Consider the following 18,085-nt stretch of genomic DNA (forward strand, 5'->3'; position numbering starts at 1 on the left):
CCAAACTCAGGTCTTCATGTTTGCCTGCCAGACACTTTCCTTACTGAGCTATCTTCCTAGCTGTTCATACAGTAGTTAAAAAAGGAACTCTGCCAAAGGCTTGAACGAACACATCTTAGCTAGGCTTCTAGTAGCCATAATTAAACTGGACATATCTCTGTCTTCTGAGTGCTCAGGGAATAGCTGCCACTCAAACCACAGGGAGGCCCTGTATCTGTGTCTCTGGAGTGGGCTGGGAAGGAGACACAGCTTTCCTGAGGACCAGAGGCTCCTTCTGGCCATGCTGCTGGATGCTGGTCTAGAAGCATGTAGGTGGCTGTGGATCAGCCCTGCTGGTGGGAGTTGTCTGGACATCTGACCATGTTCTGACACTAGGGCTGAGCCTTGCTATCCTTCCTGTGCTTTTCCTCCTCCCCTTCCTCTCCATAGTTTTATAATTCTGAGGGCTGTGTGGGTGCGTGTGAACAGCCCTTTGCACGGTGCCATCTCCGAGGCTCCTGCTGGGCCTGTCTTTTCTATATTCTTCGTGCTTCCGGGTGAACTCGACTACTCTTGTCTGCCTCAGGATGAGTACACCAGGTCTAGTTAAACAAGGCAGGTCAGGGTTGTGCTGTGAGGGTTCTGACTGCAAGGTTGACTGGCTGACGGGTACCCACGTAGGGTGGGGGAGGGCAGAGTCCAGCACCTTTGGGCCAGTAGCGCTTGGCTGGCCTGCTAGAACCCTGACCTGGCCCGGGGAATGATTCAGAGCTGTGCACCCAAGGTACCTATGGATTGTTTACCTGTTCAGTCCTCAGAGACTAAGGTGTGGGAGTAAGCCTGTATATTTTTAGAGCTGGGTGTTAGGTTAGGACGGTTCCCCTCACCCCAAAACATGAGTGTCCCTGATATGGCTGCTCTTCTTGGAGCTAGGCTTTGAGGGTGATATCAGACCCACTGTCAGATATAAGCCATAGATTATATATCTAGGAACATTGGCCCTACAGCAGCAGCCCCTCTGGGTGAAGACAGGTGGGGGCTCAGGCAAGCAGCTCAAACAGTCCAGTTACCTCCATCAGGGCCAACAACGCTTGGGAGAGTGCACACACAGATCCCAAGCCAGAGAACCAACAATTGCTGCCACGTTCCCTACTATTTAAAAAATCATCGTGAAACATACACCACATCAGATCTGTTGCCTTAGTCCTTGTCCTAGGTCATTTCTGTTGCTGTGACTAAACACCCTGACCAAAAGCAGCTTAGGAGAGAAGGGGTTTAGAGCTTGGGGGAGAAAGGTTGCTTTCTACCACTGCAGAGAAGCCAGGCAGCAGGAGTTAGTCACATCACACCCACCGTCAGGGCAAAGAGAATGAACGCACACAGGCCTGCTGAGCAGTTGGCTTTCTCTACTCTTGCACAGTCAGGAACCCAAGCCCAGGGAATGATGCCAGTCACTTTCAGGCTGCGGCTTCTCTCAGATGTGCTCATAGCCCAAACCAATGTAGACATTTTCTCACTGAGACTCTCTCTTCTCAGGTGAGGCTGACAAGTTCTGTGCCATGAGGTGTGTGTTCACAAGTGTGAAGCTGTCCCCATCATCTACTTCCAGAATATTCCATCTTCCTAGAAGGGAATTCTGTCAGCCTTAAACTCTGACTCCATTCCCTTTCCAACCCCTTGCAGAATTTATCTTCTTCTTCTTCTTCTTCTTCTTCTTCTTCTTCTTCTTCTTCTTCTTCTTCTTCTTCTTCTTCTTCTTCTTCTTCTTCCTCCTCCTCCTCCTCCTCCTCCTCCTCCTCCTCCTCCTCTTCTTCTTCTTCTTCTTCTTCTTCTTCTTCTTCTTCTTCTTCTTCTTCTTCTTCTTCTTCTTCTTCTTCTTCTTCTTCTTCTTCTTCTTCTTCTTCCCTTCTTCCTTCTGGAGATCCTCCTGCCTCTGCTACCCGGGTGCTGGAATTAAAGGTGTGAAGCACCAGGGTCCAGATTTTATCTTTTTAAGCCCAGTTTATCTCACTAAAGTTTCATTCATACACTGGAATTCCCTGCCCCCGACTTTTGAGACAGGGTATCTTACTATGTCATCCTGGCTGGCCTCAAATTTGCTATCATTCTGCCTCAGGCTCAGGGTGCTGGGATTATAGATGTGTGTTGAGTAATATTCTGGATAATGGATACAGGATGTCTTGTGCATGTACCAGTGGATTTTGGTTCCTGTGAGTAGTGCTGCCATGAACCTGGATATGCAAGAGTCTCTTGGAGATCACTTCCATTGTTCTGGGTGTGTATCCAGAGCAGTGCTTTCCTATGAATACACACTTCAGTGGATACAATTGTGTGTGTGTGTGTGTGTACAGGCATCTGTGTGTAGACCACAGGTTGTTTTAAGTGTTTTCAATCATTCTGAAGTTGAGTTTCTGAGTCAGGGTCTCTTGCTGATTTTAGAGTCCCTGATTCTATCAGGTCTGCTGGTGGCAAGCTCCAGGGATCCTCGGGTCCCTGACTTCCCAGGGCTGGTTTCTATGTTTGCCAGGCTTTTTTTTTTTTTTTTTTAATGAAGGCGCAGAGGACTCAAACACCAGGCAGGTCCTCATGCTTGCCTGATGTGTACTCTGCCGACTGTCTTCCTAGCCCCCGGATGTGATGAATTATTGAGGAAAATGTCCTCCTGACCCACTGTGTAGAATGCAACTTGAACTCATGTTCTTTTTCTGTCCAAAGGGTCAGAGCAGCTATCCATGCCCCATTAGTCTGGTTGGGGCCTAGGTCTGGGGAGCCAGTAAGGGAATATTCCCTTCTCTCCCCCGAGGCTTAGTAAGAGGTGATCCAGAGAGGGCAAGCAACCTGGCCAGGACCCTCAGGTCAGAGTGGGGGAGTAGCAGCGTAGAGGGGTGTGATCAGGGGATAGTACCAACAAAGTCCCCTTGACTGTCATAGACCCAGTGGCTCTCAGGGTTGGCCTGACTGGCTCATTGATGGCTCCAGAGGAGGATTTGGGCCTGGTGTTTTGCCTCAGGGTCTTTTCTGTCTCGTAAATTATCTTCAGGTTCACATTCTCTAGGGGCTCCATTTAAACTGCCTGGAGCCCAGGAGACAGGTAACCAGAGGCCAAAAGAGAGAGGAATGAAGGGCTGTAGGGCAAGAGAGGTTCAGCTCTCAGGGACAGTAGGAGAAAGCCCTATACGCTCTCAAACTAGACAAGCAGAAGTTGGTATGGGGAGTACCAGCCATGTGGGAGGCTGGCACTGGCCACTTTCAGCAGCCATCTATGTGGTCCTTGCTGTGGACTCTGCCAAAACACTGGTCCTTTGGCCAGTACCAGAACCAGAGGGCTTAGGACTTCCTTCAGCTGCCTGGCCAGATCTTGGGAGGAATTCTGTTTGCCTAATGATTCAGAGAAACAAACAAGCACAGGAATGCTCCGAATCAGGGCAGCCCCGCCGCAAAATCAAATTGACGCTATTCCTTTTACCTCTGATGTTGGGGTGCAGTTCCTGGCCCCAGTTCCTTCCGGGCAGGATGAAACAGCACTCCCATGATCATTGCTTCACCACCTCTTTCCCGTTGGCCCCTCCAAATAAACCTGGAGAAATTTAAGATGCTTTTCTCCCTTATCAAGGAAGTTCCTGGCTTAGTAAAGACCCGCTGGGAAGCCTGCCCCTTCTGTCAACACCTGAGGCAGTTCCTGAAAGTGGCAAAGCTACGTAACCACTCCAGGGCCGTCCCCTTCCCCAGCTGGTGCTACTTCCTCTCTGCCCCCTCTGAACAATGGACTATCAGTCTTTTGCATAAAGCCCCGACAAAGCCCAATCAAACAGGAAGATGCACTTTCCCCCCAAATGGCAACTTTGTAATCAGAGTTGAACTTGGCAGCAGGCTCAGCTCAGCCCCAGGCTTTCAGGACACTCATGCAACACATGGTTAAGTATGGGATAGGACTGGATGAGAAACCGTCAGGATCATAAAACCTGTGGTTTTTTTTTTTTTTTTTTTTTTTTTTTTTTTTTTATGTGCTGTGATTGTGCCTGTGTCCAGAATGACAGGCTAGGAAGTGCCGCTCTGCTCTGTGGATGAGGATGCAGGAACACTTTCTAGTCTCTTGGTTAGCCTCAAGTCTCTGGGAAATCTCCGGGGGGGGGGGGCACAGTGGTGCACTGCCACTGAGGCCTTTCCCAGAGACCAGGAGCAAGCGCAGAGGGTCCTGTGCCCACAGAGACTCTGGTATTCACGGTACAGCTGCTCTTACAGATGAGGACTCAGGCACGGAGAGGACAATGGGCTGGTCCAGGCCACATAATACAGAATGCCATCTTCTGTCCAGGAAGTAAACCATAAGACAAAGTGCATCTCTGGCTTCCCAGGAAGTCCTTAACCACTCACCGCTGAGGAGGAGTAAGAAGGTTGAGGGATCTCAGGTCTGCCCTGCAGGGCACATGGATTCTCTGAATCAGGCTGATCTGAGGGCCCCGGGACTTTGCCTAGAAACTGGAAGGGACAAGTGTGGGCAGTGGGGAAATGTGAGCCCTGGAGCTCCAGATGCTGAGATCTGAGGCCCTACCCAGCTCATATGGACCAGTGACAGGCTGGGCTGAGAGTCAGGCTGTGTCAGGGCTGGGGGCGGGGCGGTAGAATGGGTCTGATTGATACCTTAATGTTAAGTGGGTGCAGGCCCCAGGCTTTGCCTTAGAAGTTCCTGGGGTAGGAAGGGGAGGGAGCTGGAATGAGCATACTGTCCCCTGGAGAACTCAAAGCATCCTCCAAGGCCGGGCTAGACTTGCAGATGAGGGTTCTTTGTGTGAGGGTCTAGGAGTCTTGGCACTTCCAACCACACCTTCAATTCACCAGGCTGTCCAAACTGGCTGCTTTTTGCCTTACTGTCAGGCTGATCCCAAAGTGGTCCAGCTGCATGAGACTTAATCCCCACGGAATCACCAGGCTGACCTGCTAGGATCAAGGGGATAACAGATGCTGGCTTCTTGTCCCACATTGTGTGTGTGTGTGTGTGTGGGGCAGAGGTGGGGCCAGTAGCCAGACAACAAAGTGACAGTGATGCTCTGTCCTGTTCTGGTCCCTAACATTTCCCTAACTCCATGGCAACAGCTGGGGTGTAATCCCAGCCCTTCCTCTCTGGACTGCAATGAGCCATTCACTTATCAGCTCTTCAAGGAAGGGCTCCAGCCCAGCCCAGGCCCAGCCCTAGAACCGAGTGGCCTCAGGGGCCAAGAAAGGAAGGCTTCTGGATCACTGCCCTAGCCCCATGGCCCCTGTGCCTCTGTGTGCACAGTGTCCTTGCTGTATGTCCTTTAGGACAGTGAGGCTCCAGCAGCTGAGCACAGACCCCCACCACCAGTGATCCATCCCACAAGTCAGGCTTGACTGGCTTCTAGGTTGAGCCATTGCTGCTGTGCCTGCCCTGGATCAGAAGCAGAGCAGGCTCCATCCCAGGGTGGAAGAAGGGGCAAGAAGCCAGCCAGACTGACTGGGGTCTGAGGGGTCAGAGTGGGGCTAAAGGTGTGGGCGTGGGACAGAAGCCACTGGAGCCTACAGGGTGGATTTGTGAATTGAATCTTTGGTGTTGAGACGTTAAGCTTCAGGGAGAGTACTGGTTGTAACTGGGATTCAGTTAGGTTGGAGTTACATGGGAACCGTCAATAAACCTGGTAGTTGATGCCCAGTGGCTGAAGTACCCAGAACTGGGTACTAAAGGAAACTCAGTACCCACACGGCCATAACAGGGCTAGGCAGTCACATGGGCCTAATCCCCAGAGCAGCCCTTTGGATCCTGTGTGCCAAGGCCTAGAGATGGTCTGTCTGGTCTGTGAGCTGGTCAAGGGATCAGCTTACTGTGGTTCAACGCAGTCTCTGACATGATGTGATACCCATCAAAATCAGGTTGATAACTCAGAGGGCCAGAGGGTCAGGACGTGATTTGGACATGTTTCTTTGTGCTAGGGCCATAGACACTGCTCATCCGGGAGCCTCCTGCCTTGTTGCCAAGGGTGTGGGGGAAGGCATAGCCATGGTTGTGCACTTACCCCAGTCTGGGACTGGTCACTGCCTGCAGCTCTTTATGGCCTCCTCATTGAAACTGGTTCCTATAACATGGCCTACCCATCCAGCCATGGCCAGCATGGCCACTTAGCCTGCCCCACAGCAAGCTACTCTTCCCCACCCTCTCCTCTCCAGGCTCAGCGCTCAGTGCCAAGGTCAGTCCCAGCTCTGCAACAGTTGGTGGTTGGGGCAGGGCGGGGGTTTCATGTGTCTAAGCCCCAGCCTTTGCTGGGGCTTTGCTCATATATCCCATGACCTCCCACACCTTTCCCTGTGTGCCCACTCATTCATTCATCCTTCAACTCACTCATTCACCCATTCACTCAAATAGTCCATTCATTCTTCACCTGTTCATTTACGGATCTATTCATTCACCCATCCTCACTCACCGACTGATTGGTTTATCCATCCATTCATTTACTCAATTGTCCACTCACTTTTGCATTCATTCATTGACTCATTCATTCATTCATTCATTCATCTACTTTGCTCATTGATTGATCCACTCATTCACTCATTTATTGACTCATTCACTGACTTATTTGCTCATTGATTCACTCACTCAGCCATAATTCCTCTGAGGCTCCACACTCCTGTGATATGTGAAGTGTTTTCTCTCTCTCTCTCTCTCTCTCTCTCTCTCTCTCTCTCTCTCTCTCTCTCTCACACACACACACACACACACACACACACACACAGAGAGCTTCTCTCCAAGGAAAGAGGGAATGACTGCCCAGAACAGCCCTGCGGTAGTCTCAGAGGCAGCTTTTTCTCAGTCTGGAAGATGTGTCTGTTGTGGTACCAGGAACTCATTGGTTAGAGTGGCCTGGGTAGGTCTGTTGGGGGTGGGGGGAGGCTGCTTGGAGAGGACTACACAGGTCAGACCTGGAGGAACCTCAGGGAAGCCAGACTCCACCTGCAGACACACCCACCTCTGACTGCTGCCACTGACCAGCCTAAAGTGACTGAGTGCCCACTGTTTACCTGGGTGAGGGGAATGATAGGCCTGCCCCGCCCACCAACTTGAAGCCACTGGTGCTCGAGCCAGCTCTCAGACTACAAAAGGCAGCTGGTGACTTGAGTCTGTCCTCAGAACCTACCAGTGGGGACGTTGCCCCATGCTCCACAGCATGGGTGTTGGCCGGAGGAAGCTGGTCCCATTCTGGGTCCTAGCCCTGGCCCTGACTTGCAGTCAACACACAGGTAAGAGTCAAAGTGTCCAGCTTTCCCAGGCCATTTGGAGAGACATTTTCCTTCCCCCATGCCCTGGACTCAGGTGGGCAGTGTAGTTCAGAGTCTTATCTGGGTCCTGGCAGCTAAATTATCTGTACGAGGGTCCTGCCATGCAGCCCTTGCCTGAGCCCTGACAACTTCAAATGGTCTCTGACTTAAGAGGCAAGGAGTACTTCTAAGTGCCAGGGATTGAGGTTGGCATCCAATGTGGAGGGAGCAGAAGGCGTGTCTCAGAGCCCCCCAAGCTGGTCATAGCAGGTTCTCAACCATCTCGTGTGCCCTGGTTGTGACAGTTTTACCAGCGCACAACCTCTTTGGACTGTCATAAGCTCAAGACACCATGGGCTGTATATGTTGTAGGCCCAGAAGGGTGTCCTGGGGATGTGGTTTTCTCTCAGCACAGCCTTGTAACAGATGCAGGCACCAGGAAACTAGACTTAGTTCAGGCAAAGGCCAGTCACAACTTCGCTCGAACCCTCTTGTGTAGGTATGGGGGTGGGCCATTCACCCGCCATCATGGTGATTCTGTGCTTCAGGCCATTGATGAGTGCTAATTATGTCCTTCCCTCCATCTGCACACGGAGGGCCAGCAGCCTGGGCTGTCTGAGGCACCTGCTCTCTTCTCAGCTCAGGCCCATCTCCTCTTTGCAGGCCAGGCCCATCAGGACACTCTGAAATCTGCCCAAGAGCCTCACTCTGACTTCTCTCTCCTTCAAAGGCATGATGGTAAGTCCTAGCCTTTTGTCCCCACTATACCTGCCATATCCCTCCCAACTCTACCTTAATGTGACCTTGGGTCCCCCAGGATTTCTTGCCTTAATGGCTCCTCAGCTAGCACACTGAGGAGTGAGAACTTGGAGCTGAGGTGTACCCTGTTGTACATGACTGTTGATCCAGCCCCTGGTGGCATCACAGGCATCCAGGCTCAGGCTCTGAGAGAGATGCAGAAGGTGTGTCAGGCTGCCTGGGGAGGCTATGCCTTCTGCAGCACAAGGTCATTGTTCCACCTGCGCAGAGCCTACCGCCATCTCTCTTGGTTTGATTAACCTGTTTCAGCATCACATTCACGTGACCTAGGAGCTGAGGGATTGGCACACATGCCAACGCAAGGGGTCTGGTGGGGCGTTGCGGGCCAGCCAGCACCTTGAAGTTTGCATTCCCCAAATGGGGTAAAAAGGGAGGGGGGCCTGAGAGGTTGAGCTGCTGACCTAGATCCAGGCATTTGTGAGGATCAGGACATAAATTCCTATGTGCAAACAGAAGTTTCTGGGCTCTGTGGCCACTATTTGCTGATGAATCCAGGGGTCCCCAGGGGATAGTGAGAGAAGAGAAGGACCTAACCTGAATTGGAGACCTGGGAGTCTGCTTCTGCTGACCCTGGGCCCTCTCCTCTGGGCCACAGTGACCCCAAAACCTCACTCAAGGCTGTGTGCATCCCATGATTCAAGCCTCTGTCTCCACAGCTGTCCCACTCCATGGGGTGACCATCATCCCACCTCTGAAGACCATCCCCGTGGTACAAGGTGAGTGAGCCCCAAAGTCTATCTGGGGAAGTGGCTCCTCTTAGCAGGAGTACTCACCCTTAGACCTGAAGAGCTAGTTTAGAAAGAGGTCCCTGATTCCTGGCTGCCAATAAGCATGGGGAAGGTTGGGGGACACTCAAAGTTGCCGTGAGCTGGTCCCAGGGCTTCCTGCATCAGATGGGATCTTAGATCTACAGGAGGCAGCAGCCTGTCCGATCCCAGTGGCACACAGAAAACAGATGCCCGATGTAGAACACAGAGGGCATAACAGGGCCCAGAACAGTGCCTCCAAAGCCTGCCATTGCTTCGGTCCGCAGCTCTCAACCCAGCACATACCGGGAGGGTGTGCAGCACATGGGGCGACTTCCACTACAAGACCTTTGATGGCCAGGTCTTCCGCTTCCCTGGCCTCTGCAACTATGTCTTCTCTGCACACTGTGGGGATGCCTATGAGGACTTCAATGTCCAGCTACGCCGTGCCCGGGAGTCTAATTCCACCACTCTGAGCAGGGTCATCATGAAGCTCGACGGCCTAGTTGTTGAGCTGACCAAGAGCTCCATATTAGTCAACAACCACCCGTGAGTCTGGGGCAGTATTGAATGGGGGATGGAGGTGCTGCGTGGTGAGGGGTCTGTGGGAGACACTGGGGTTGTTAGCGAGACTCCACTCTCAGGGGAGAAGATGAATAGGCACTCCCTACCCCATGCTCAGGTTACCCCTTCAACTCCTTAATACTGGCATTCCAGGTCCCTTGTCTCTGGCTGCAGGGATCTTGTCACCTGGGCTCTCTTGTCTCCTTGTCCCCCAGTACCTTATCCTTACTCTCTTCTACAGGGTCCAGCTGCCCTTCAGTCAGTCTGGGGTCCTCATTGAGCTCAGCAGCGGCTACCTGAAGGTGGTGGCCAGGCTGGGCCTGGTCTTCGTGTGGAATGATGACGACAGTCTCCTGGTGAGGATGGGGATGGGTGTGGGTGGGCAGAGTCTTCTGGTAAAATGGCGGTGATGGGTGGAGCCTCTCAGTGAGATGAGGCGGTGGGTAAGGAGAGGAGGCATAGGCCACACAGCTGGTGAAGGTGGGCATCCAAGCATCAACAGAGTCTCAGGGTCTTCACCCCCAGACATAGGTCCTGTGTATGAGGGGTGTTTGCTTCTGAGTCGTGGCTTCATTTGACTTATGGGGAGGGTCTTTTGGCTTGTGTCTCCTCTGGGAGCCCTTAACCCCCTTTTTTTTTGAGAGTCTATAGTTCACATCCTGGGTTGTCTATAGTGGGGTCAGGGGTCTGATGTCTCCTTAATTTCAGCTGGAGTTGGACACCAAATACACCAACAAGACTTGTGGTCTCTGTGGAGACTTCAATGGCAGTCCAGAGTCCAGTGAGTTCCTCTCTCACAGTAAGTCCCCAGGCAAGGACCCCAGGAGGTTTAGTCTCTCTCTCTCTCTCTCTCTCTCTCTCTCTCTCTCTCTCTCTCTCTCTCTCTCTCACACACACACACACACACACACACACACCCCTGCTGCTCACACAGGCACACATATCCACACAGGCTTCCCTCCCCACAATTACAGCTCATGCATAAGTGCACACACACACACCTGGACACACCTACACTAGTGTGCATACACACTCTTTGCACGCTGATACACCCCATAGGTGTATACAGGAAACAAGCTATCTGTCAGACTACTGGTTCTTGGTATCCCTATTCTGGGGACACAAACCCTCCTTCTTTCTTCACCCTGGGAGGGTCACGCTTCTTTACCTCCAACCAGTGGCATCACAAATTTGGCTTCATCAGCCAGATACTCCAACATCCCTCCTCAGTCAGTCCCCCCAAGTCCCATATGAGCTGTGGGTGACAGAGTCTGCCTATGCATATGACTGCCCCTGTCAGGCCAGGCTGTGTGCAAGGTCAGCCAGAGTCTGAGGGCTGGGGGGATGTCAGGTTCACTCTACAGTCCTCTGGGCTGCGTCACAGTTGGCCAGGATTGATGGCTATGCATCTGTTAAGGTCTCTCTCCCTTAATCCTGTTGCCCTAGGAACGCCAAGCTCTTTCTAGGCTCCTCTCATGGGTTCCAGATATCAGCATCTCAGGGAGTGAGACTGGGAAGCTAGGCAGGGACCACAGGACCACAGGGGCATTCTCGGGGGGGGGGGGGGGCTTGGACTTGGCTGTTGGGATGATGGGCTGGGGGCCTGGGATCTGTAGACAGATGTGCTCTGGGCTTCCTGCAGATGTTAGACTGACACCTCTTGAGTTTGGGAACCTCCAGAAGATGGACGGCCCCACAGAGCAGTGCCAGGACCCCCTCCCTGTGCCCCAGAAGAACTGCTCCACCAAATCTGTGAGCCTTGAAAGAAATGGATGGGAAGAGTGGGGAAGAGGGCTTTGGGCTCCGGGATAACCCAGGTGCTTCTGGGAAGCTTGGGGTCTGAACTCAGCATGGACCCCACCCTTGTTCAGGGCATCTGTGAAGAGATCCTGAAAAGTCAGCTGTTCTCAGACTGCTCGGCCCTAGTGGACATCAGCAGCTACCTGGAGGCTTGCAGGCAGGACCTCTGTCTCTGTGAGAGCCCCGACCTGTCCAGCTGTATCTGCCAAACTGTGGCTGAATACTCCCGGCAGTGTGCCCATGCTGGAGGAAAGCCCCAGGACTGGCGGGGTCCCAACCTCTGCTGTAAGTGCCCTCAGCCCCTTTCCCCACCATCAGAGCATCCTCCAGCAGGGAAGTGGGACCTGGCTTGATCTGAGCTTTCTCTCTGGTCTCCCTGCAGCTCAGACATGCCCCCTCAACATGCAACACCAGGAATGTGGCTCACCCTGTGTGGACACCTGCTCCAACCCCCAGCGCTCCCAGGTCTGTGAGGATCACTGTATTGCTGGATGCTTCTGTCCTAAGGGTAAGATGGAGTCTCTACCTCACCAGTTTAGACACGGGACCTCCAAAGCACACAGCTGCATGGGTGGTCATGTTGCCATTCTTCAGCCTTGGTGAAAGACCCTAAGACCCTTACCCCAAGTGTCGCTGTGCTGCCAGGGTTTACTGAGGCTCTTAGATGACACCTATCACATGGGGTTGCTTTCTATAGGAATGGTGCTTGATGACATCAACCAGACAGGCTGTGTTCCCGTGTCCCAGTGTGCCTGCCTGTACAATGGGACGTCTTATGCGCCTGGTACCAATTACTCTACTGACTGCACCAAGTGGTAGGTTTTGAGCTCCCCTTTCAAGAGCCTGCCATATGCCAGGGTTACTTCCCCAGGCTCTGTGGACTGGTTAGGTCCCAGACTGCTGTGGTAAATGCCCTCTGGGCAGAAGCCTTCAGTCCAGATGGCAAACATGTCAGGACTGCTGTTCCTGGGAGCAGTACACAGTATGTCCTTCTTCCCACCCATAGCACATGCTCTGGAGGGCGGTGGAGCTGCCAGGAGATCCCGTGCCCTGGCACCTGCTCCGTGCTGGGAGGCTCCCACTTCTCCACATTTGATGAAAGGCAGTACACAGTGCATGGGGATTGCAGCTACGTGCTGAGCAAGGTGAGGCCTATGCTGTCCTGGATGGGGCCTTTGACTTGGGGGAGGGGCTCCCCAGTTATCACTAGTCTAGGCCACCCATCACTCCTGCACCAGGGAGACCTCGGGAACTTCGTGGTGAAACTGAAGGAATACTTCTGCCGATTGGCCCAGGGCTCCATGGGGTCATTTGGCTGTTGATGGGGCCTCTAGGGCTGCATGACTCCTGCTCGTGGCTTTGGCCCTTCTAATCTTGTCTTCTTAAAGAGACTTATTATTTTATGTATATACTTTCACTTCTGTCTATTCATGTGTCTCTCTGTGTGAACATGAGCATGGTACCCATGGAGGCCGGAAGAGGCATCAGATTCCCTGGAGGTGGTTGGGAGCCACCATGTGGGTGCTGGGCACTGAACTTGGGCCCTTTGCAAGAACAGAACACACTTAATCATCTATCCACCTCTCCAGCCCCGTCTTATTTTTATATCAGTTTTATGTCCCCAAATAAATGAAATAGAAAGCCCAGTGAATTCCCAAGCCTCGCCACCCCCAGCAGTCTCCCTGTACTAACATCTTGCTTTAGTGTGATATTTTGGTTACGACTGGTAACCAATCAGCCATTACATCCATGGCAGTGTCTGTCAGGGTCACTCATGCGCATGCCCCAGGATGTGACAAATGTGAAATGTCCTGTATCTACTACCCTAGTGCCACTCAGTATTCACCGTGCTGGACACCCTAGACTGCCCCTGAGCATCCCCCTCCCCACCTTGGAAACCACTGATTTAAAAAAAACCTGTTTTTCTTTTAAAATACTTTTATTTTTTGAAAATTTTATATATGGACACAATGTATTTCAATCATCCACCTCCTCCCCCCTCCCAACTCCCCTCAGTCTGACTCCCCCTACCCCATCTTCCTCCCAACTTCTCTTTTAGAATTCTTGTACTCAGTAGGTGCATTAAGCCCCCTGACAGGGGCTAGGGAGACTCATGGCATGGGCTCTAAGGGGCCCCTTCCTCCTGAAATCAAACGGCTGCTTCTTAGAGTCTATGACAGTGGCGGATGAGGAATTTCCAGCAAGGGGAGGCAGCATGGATTGCAGGAGAGGGAAGGTGCGGTGGGCCGGGGTTTGAGTGGTATGCCAGGACCTGTATCGCCCCCTGCAGCCCTGTGACAGCAATATCTTCACTGTGCTGGCTGAGCTTCGAAAGTGTGGACTGACAGACAGCGAGACTTGTCTGAAGAGTGTGACGCTGAGCCTGGGTGGGGGGCAGACGGTGAGTATCATGGGGGGAGCTGAGGGGAGCTCCAGCAGAGGCAGGTCCTGAGGCCGGGTGGGAGGGACATGTTCACACAGGCCGTCGCCTGGATACACATTCCCATCAGAGAGTGCACCCACTATTTGTGGACCTCTCTGGGGACCACCCTCAAGTGGAACACTGCAACTGTTTGGCTCTGGTGCTTTTGTGATTGTACCAGTCGGCTCCAAGAAACGAGGACTCAAGTATTTATCCAATACAACCCCACTGAAGTTATTTTTACACATTAATTTCTGTTTTCTATTACTTAGACTATGATTCTTTTCAAAGTTTAGAAAATCAGGGAAAGTATGGGGATAGATCTTGGGACGTAAGTTAACCACATGGGGACTACAGCTTTGTAGCCCAGAACCTCCCAGACCTAGCAAGCTCATGCCACAGCCTGTGTGGGCTGCCAGGGGACAGCTGGGAGACACTTCCTTGGTTCCATACTGACCCCAGTTGACTCCGGCATTGCTTCTAGGTGGTCATGGTAAAAGCCACTGGAGAGGTCTTTGTGAACCAGATTTATACCCAGCTGCCGGTGTCTACAGGTGAGGGCTGCTTATGATCCTAAACTCTGTATCTCCATCCCATGGGACACCCCCACCCTGAAACTCCTATCTTCTGCCCACAGCCAATGTTACCCTCTTCCGGCCTTCAACCTTCTTCATCATTGCCGAGACCCACGTGGGTCTGCAGCTTGAGATCCAGCTGGTGCCCCTCATGCAGGTGTTTGTGCGGCTGGCACCTGAGCTCAGGGGTCTAACCTGCGGTAAGAGGCCCTGACTCTGGACCTGAGCCCATTCCATTCTAGAGTCCACCTGGGGCCTCAACCTGCTCTCCTGTTCCTAGGGCTCTGTGGGAATTTCAACAGTATCCAGGCCGACGATTTCCAGACCATCAGTGGGGTTGTGGAGGGCACAGCAGCCGCCTTCTTCAACACCTTCAAGACCCAGGCGGCTTGTCCGAACGTCAAGAATATCTTTGAGGACCCCTGCTCTCTCAGCGTGGAGAATGGTGAGCCTATGTTCTGTTGGGTGCTCAGGGGTTGGCTTACTTGCTTCCGTTTCTGAGCTGGTTACTCCCCAAGAAGCATTTTTTCAGCCAGCTCTGACCTGGCCTGGTGTCCAGTCGTCTACCCTGAGGCGGCGAGTGGGCAAACTAGTATGTAGTGTGTTGTGTTAATCACATGTTAAAGAAACCCAGAGAGGGCACCAAAATCTGTAGATGTCATATTGAGGAGTGAGAAAGGGAAGCTTCCTCTTGGAAAAGGTTGACTGAAAGCGACTAAATTTGAATTCTCCATTTTTCTCCTGGTGTTTTCCATCTGTCTACAATCTGTAGTCAGAGGCCCGTCTAGAGTATTTGATCTCCATGTTGTCTCTCTATAACAAAGGGTTTTGCCCCATATTTATTGAGCCGCATGGAAATATGGCATGAGGAACGAGTGAAGGATTCTTTCCCATAGAAATGTTTAGCAGAGTCTTACAAAAGAAAAAGTTATTTTACTGACGCCAGCTGACCCAGGACCACACTCAAAACAGCACAGACCCTATCAGTCTGGGTCTGAATGTTGCTGCCACTTTCATTATTCTGGGTCAGGGGCATGGAGAAGTACATGCTTTAAGATTAAAACTATACATTTAACTTAGGTTGTAAAGCTAATTAATTACAGAGGAAATCCAAGGTATAGTCAGGTCAGTGACACTGTTCTCTCGAACAGGCTGACCACACAGCAGGACAGTAACTTGAGTCCCATGTCTTAAGTGATTGCAAGGCTTATTGCTAACTCGGCTTCAGCTCCTGCCTTAGCTCGGTCTTCTTGAAGGCAAGCGGTATTTTAGAAAATATAATGCTGCAGTTTATAGCATACAACACAAGTGAGACAAGTGTGGGTGCCTCAGGAAAGAGTGGTGACCAGCACCCATGCCTACCAGCTGGCAGCGAGGACATGAGGATCTCCAGCACAGAGTCACAGGTGGCTAGGGACCTCACCCACTGCAGTATGCACACAGGGCATTGGACATTAGGGGCCCTGCTTCAGGGTCAAAGAAAGGACACAAGACTCTAATGTAGTTGTGATGTGACACCGTCCGGCCCTCAAGTAGGGTTGAGGAGGTGCAGGTCAGGATCAGCTGGTACTGCCCCCTTTGCCTCTGTATTTTGGTCCAGAAGTCTTGACTATTGTCCACGGTGATGGCCATTCCCATTCCTAGGAGGTGAGGGCTCTGGGGACATAGGAAAGAAGAGAAACAATGACTATAGCTTTCCAATGCCTCGTGTGTGTCACAGTAATACCCGTGATGTCACCTGAAGTATGACTCAGCACCCATGATGTCTGTCTGCACAGAGATGCAAGATGTCACGAGATGGGGGAAGCCAGGGCTGGCATGACTAAGTAGCTGATGGATTCTCTTCCATCCACAGAGAAGTATGCTCAGCACTGGTGTTCTCAGCTGACTGATGCCAGCGGCCCATTTTCCAAGTGCCACACCACTGTGAACCCCAGCACCTACTACTCGGTAATGCCTGCTCTTCAGCTAGCTAGGACTCCGACACTGCCTTGTGTGTCCCCTTTTGGGAGGATCAGAGGACTCTGGAGAGAGGCAATTGAGAGGCAGCAGGTGGCAGGAATATTCTCCCAGTCTGTCTCTCGGATTCCATTCCTGACATCCACGTTCCTTCACGTGTCCAATCACCATTGTTCACTGAGTTTAGATCAAGCCTCCGGTCTACACTAGAAACAGGGCTAAACACGAAGCTTTTGAGAAATGCGAGTAACAGAACAGTAAGGAAGACAAGAGTGTTTCGGGGCCGGACCTGGTGGGCCACAGAGATAAAGGGCCAGGCTCTTCCCAGAATCCATGTCCTAGAGGGAAGGTTGGCTACATGGGAGCTACCAACACTAAAACAAACAAGAGGGGCATGGGGGATGGGCAGTGTCCCGAGGAAGGGAAGGAAGGTGGAAATATGTTGAGTTGTGTGTGTGTGTGTGGGGGGGGGATCCCAGTCGGATGCCAGGCTCCTGGATGTGAGGCTGGCTCCCTGATGCTCTGATGTCCCCACCCCCAGAACTGCATGTTTGACACGTGCAACTGTGAGAAGAGCGAGGACTGCATGTGTGCCGCCCTGTCCTCCTATGTGCATGCCTGTGCCGCCAAAGGGGTGCTGCTCAGTGGCTGGAGAGACGGCGTCTGCAGTGAGTGTTCTGTGGGCAAGCTGGGCTCGTGTTCTCTACAGGGCAGGGCCCCACCTATGGCCTAGCAGCTGATTGGGTGCTCTAAGGGTCCTATCACTACACCGGTCTCTGAAACTTGGAGACCCAATCTATTGTGACTAAGAGCCCTAATCAGGAGCTTGTCGGGGAGCTGAGAGGCCTTGAACTGTTAGACCCTCTGTCGTTGTTTGCTGGGCTATGTGTCCACCAGTGTCCTAAGTGTCCCCTTCCTTCTGCTCCCATACAGCAAAGCCTACAACTACCTGCCCCAAGTCGATGACCTACCAATACCACATCAGCACCTGCCAGCACACCTGTCGAGCTCTGAATGAGGAAGATGTCACCTGCCATGTCAACTTCAGCCCTGTAGATGGCTGCACCTGCCCTGCAGGCACCTTCCTGGATGATTCAGGCAAATGTGTGCAGGCCAGCAGCTGTCCCTGCTACCACAGGGGATCCACAGTTCCCAACGGCGAGTCTGTGCATGAGAGTGGGGCCGTTTGGTAAGATCCTTAGGCCCGGCAGACTGTATTCTCAGGGGGCCCCTCGTCACCCTGCTCCCGTGCACATGTGGCCATGCAGACAAGGAGGACGTGGCAGGGATTCCGGGGGTCCAGAGTGGATGATATTCTAACTGCCCTCTCCTCACAGCACCTGCACCCAAGGGACACTGACCTGCATCGGAGGTCCTGCCCCGACTCCAGGTGAGCATATGAGGGAGCCTGTCAACTCTGGGAGAATACGTCCAAAGACGTGTCAGGGCTGATGCCATTCCCAAGAGAAAAGAGCTGGGGTTAATGATCAGCTCACTGTTCTGGTACAGTCTGTGCCTTGGGCTCAGGAACAGGGGAGACGAGGGTGTGGACACGGTGCACACATATTCATGAAATCACTCAGTGTACTCCCAACACACACACACACACACACACACACACACACACACACACACACACACACACCCTAATACAGAGATGTACACACTGCCCCCACCACAGGGCAGCCACAGGCTCAGCTGTCTGGACAAAAGAGGCTGAGACATTACAGCACTGGTGTCCCTCAGAGAAAGCTTGGCAAGGCCGGATGGCATCGCCTCACTGGTCCCCTTTCTTCTCCAGTGTGTGCTGCACCCATGATCTATTCTGACTGCCGCAATGCCACATCTGGGGACACTGGAGCTGGATGTCAGAAGAGCTGTCACACCCTGGACATGACCTGTGTAAGTGAGCCGGTTGCTCCCTAATAACCTGCTCTAGGACCTCCTGGATGACC

The 18,085-nt window shown here is 52.4% G+C and overlaps 1 protein-coding gene across 1 annotated transcript in view; it reads left to right on the top strand.

Moving 5' to 3' along the window:
• The first annotated feature begins 7,134 nt into the window (after positions 1-7,134).
• The window catches only part of Muc5ac (mucin 5AC, oligomeric mucus/gel-forming), a 30,486-nt gene continuing 19,535 nt past the window's right edge, over positions 7,135-18,085 (top strand). Inside the window, 20 exon segments of the mRNA XM_050137541.1 lie at positions 7,135-7,227; positions 7,909-7,983; positions 8,721-8,780; positions 9,098-9,359; positions 9,616-9,730; positions 10,083-10,173; positions 11,017-11,126; positions 11,246-11,459; positions 11,557-11,682; positions 11,872-11,989; positions 12,181-12,319; positions 13,465-13,575; positions 14,081-14,150; positions 14,234-14,371; positions 14,452-14,616; positions 16,027-16,121; positions 16,672-16,798; positions 17,064-17,319; positions 17,468-17,520; positions 17,932-18,032. Coding sequence (XP_049993498.1) covers positions 7,143-7,227; positions 7,909-7,983; positions 8,721-8,780; positions 9,098-9,359; positions 9,616-9,730; positions 10,083-10,173; positions 11,017-11,126; positions 11,246-11,459; positions 11,557-11,682; positions 11,872-11,989; positions 12,181-12,319; positions 13,465-13,575; positions 14,081-14,150; positions 14,234-14,371; positions 14,452-14,616; positions 16,027-16,121; positions 16,672-16,798; positions 17,064-17,319; positions 17,468-17,520; positions 17,932-18,032 — 2,511 coding nt within the window. The 5' untranslated portion in view covers positions 7,135-7,142.

The sequence above is a fragment of the Alexandromys fortis genome, unplaced genomic scaffold, assembly GCF_014885135.2.
Source record: "Alexandromys fortis isolate MF-2015 unplaced genomic scaffold, M_Fortis_MF-2015_v1.1 scaffold_3, whole genome shotgun sequence".
Taxonomy (NCBI): Eukaryota; Metazoa; Chordata; class Mammalia; order Rodentia; family Cricetidae; genus Alexandromys; species Alexandromys fortis.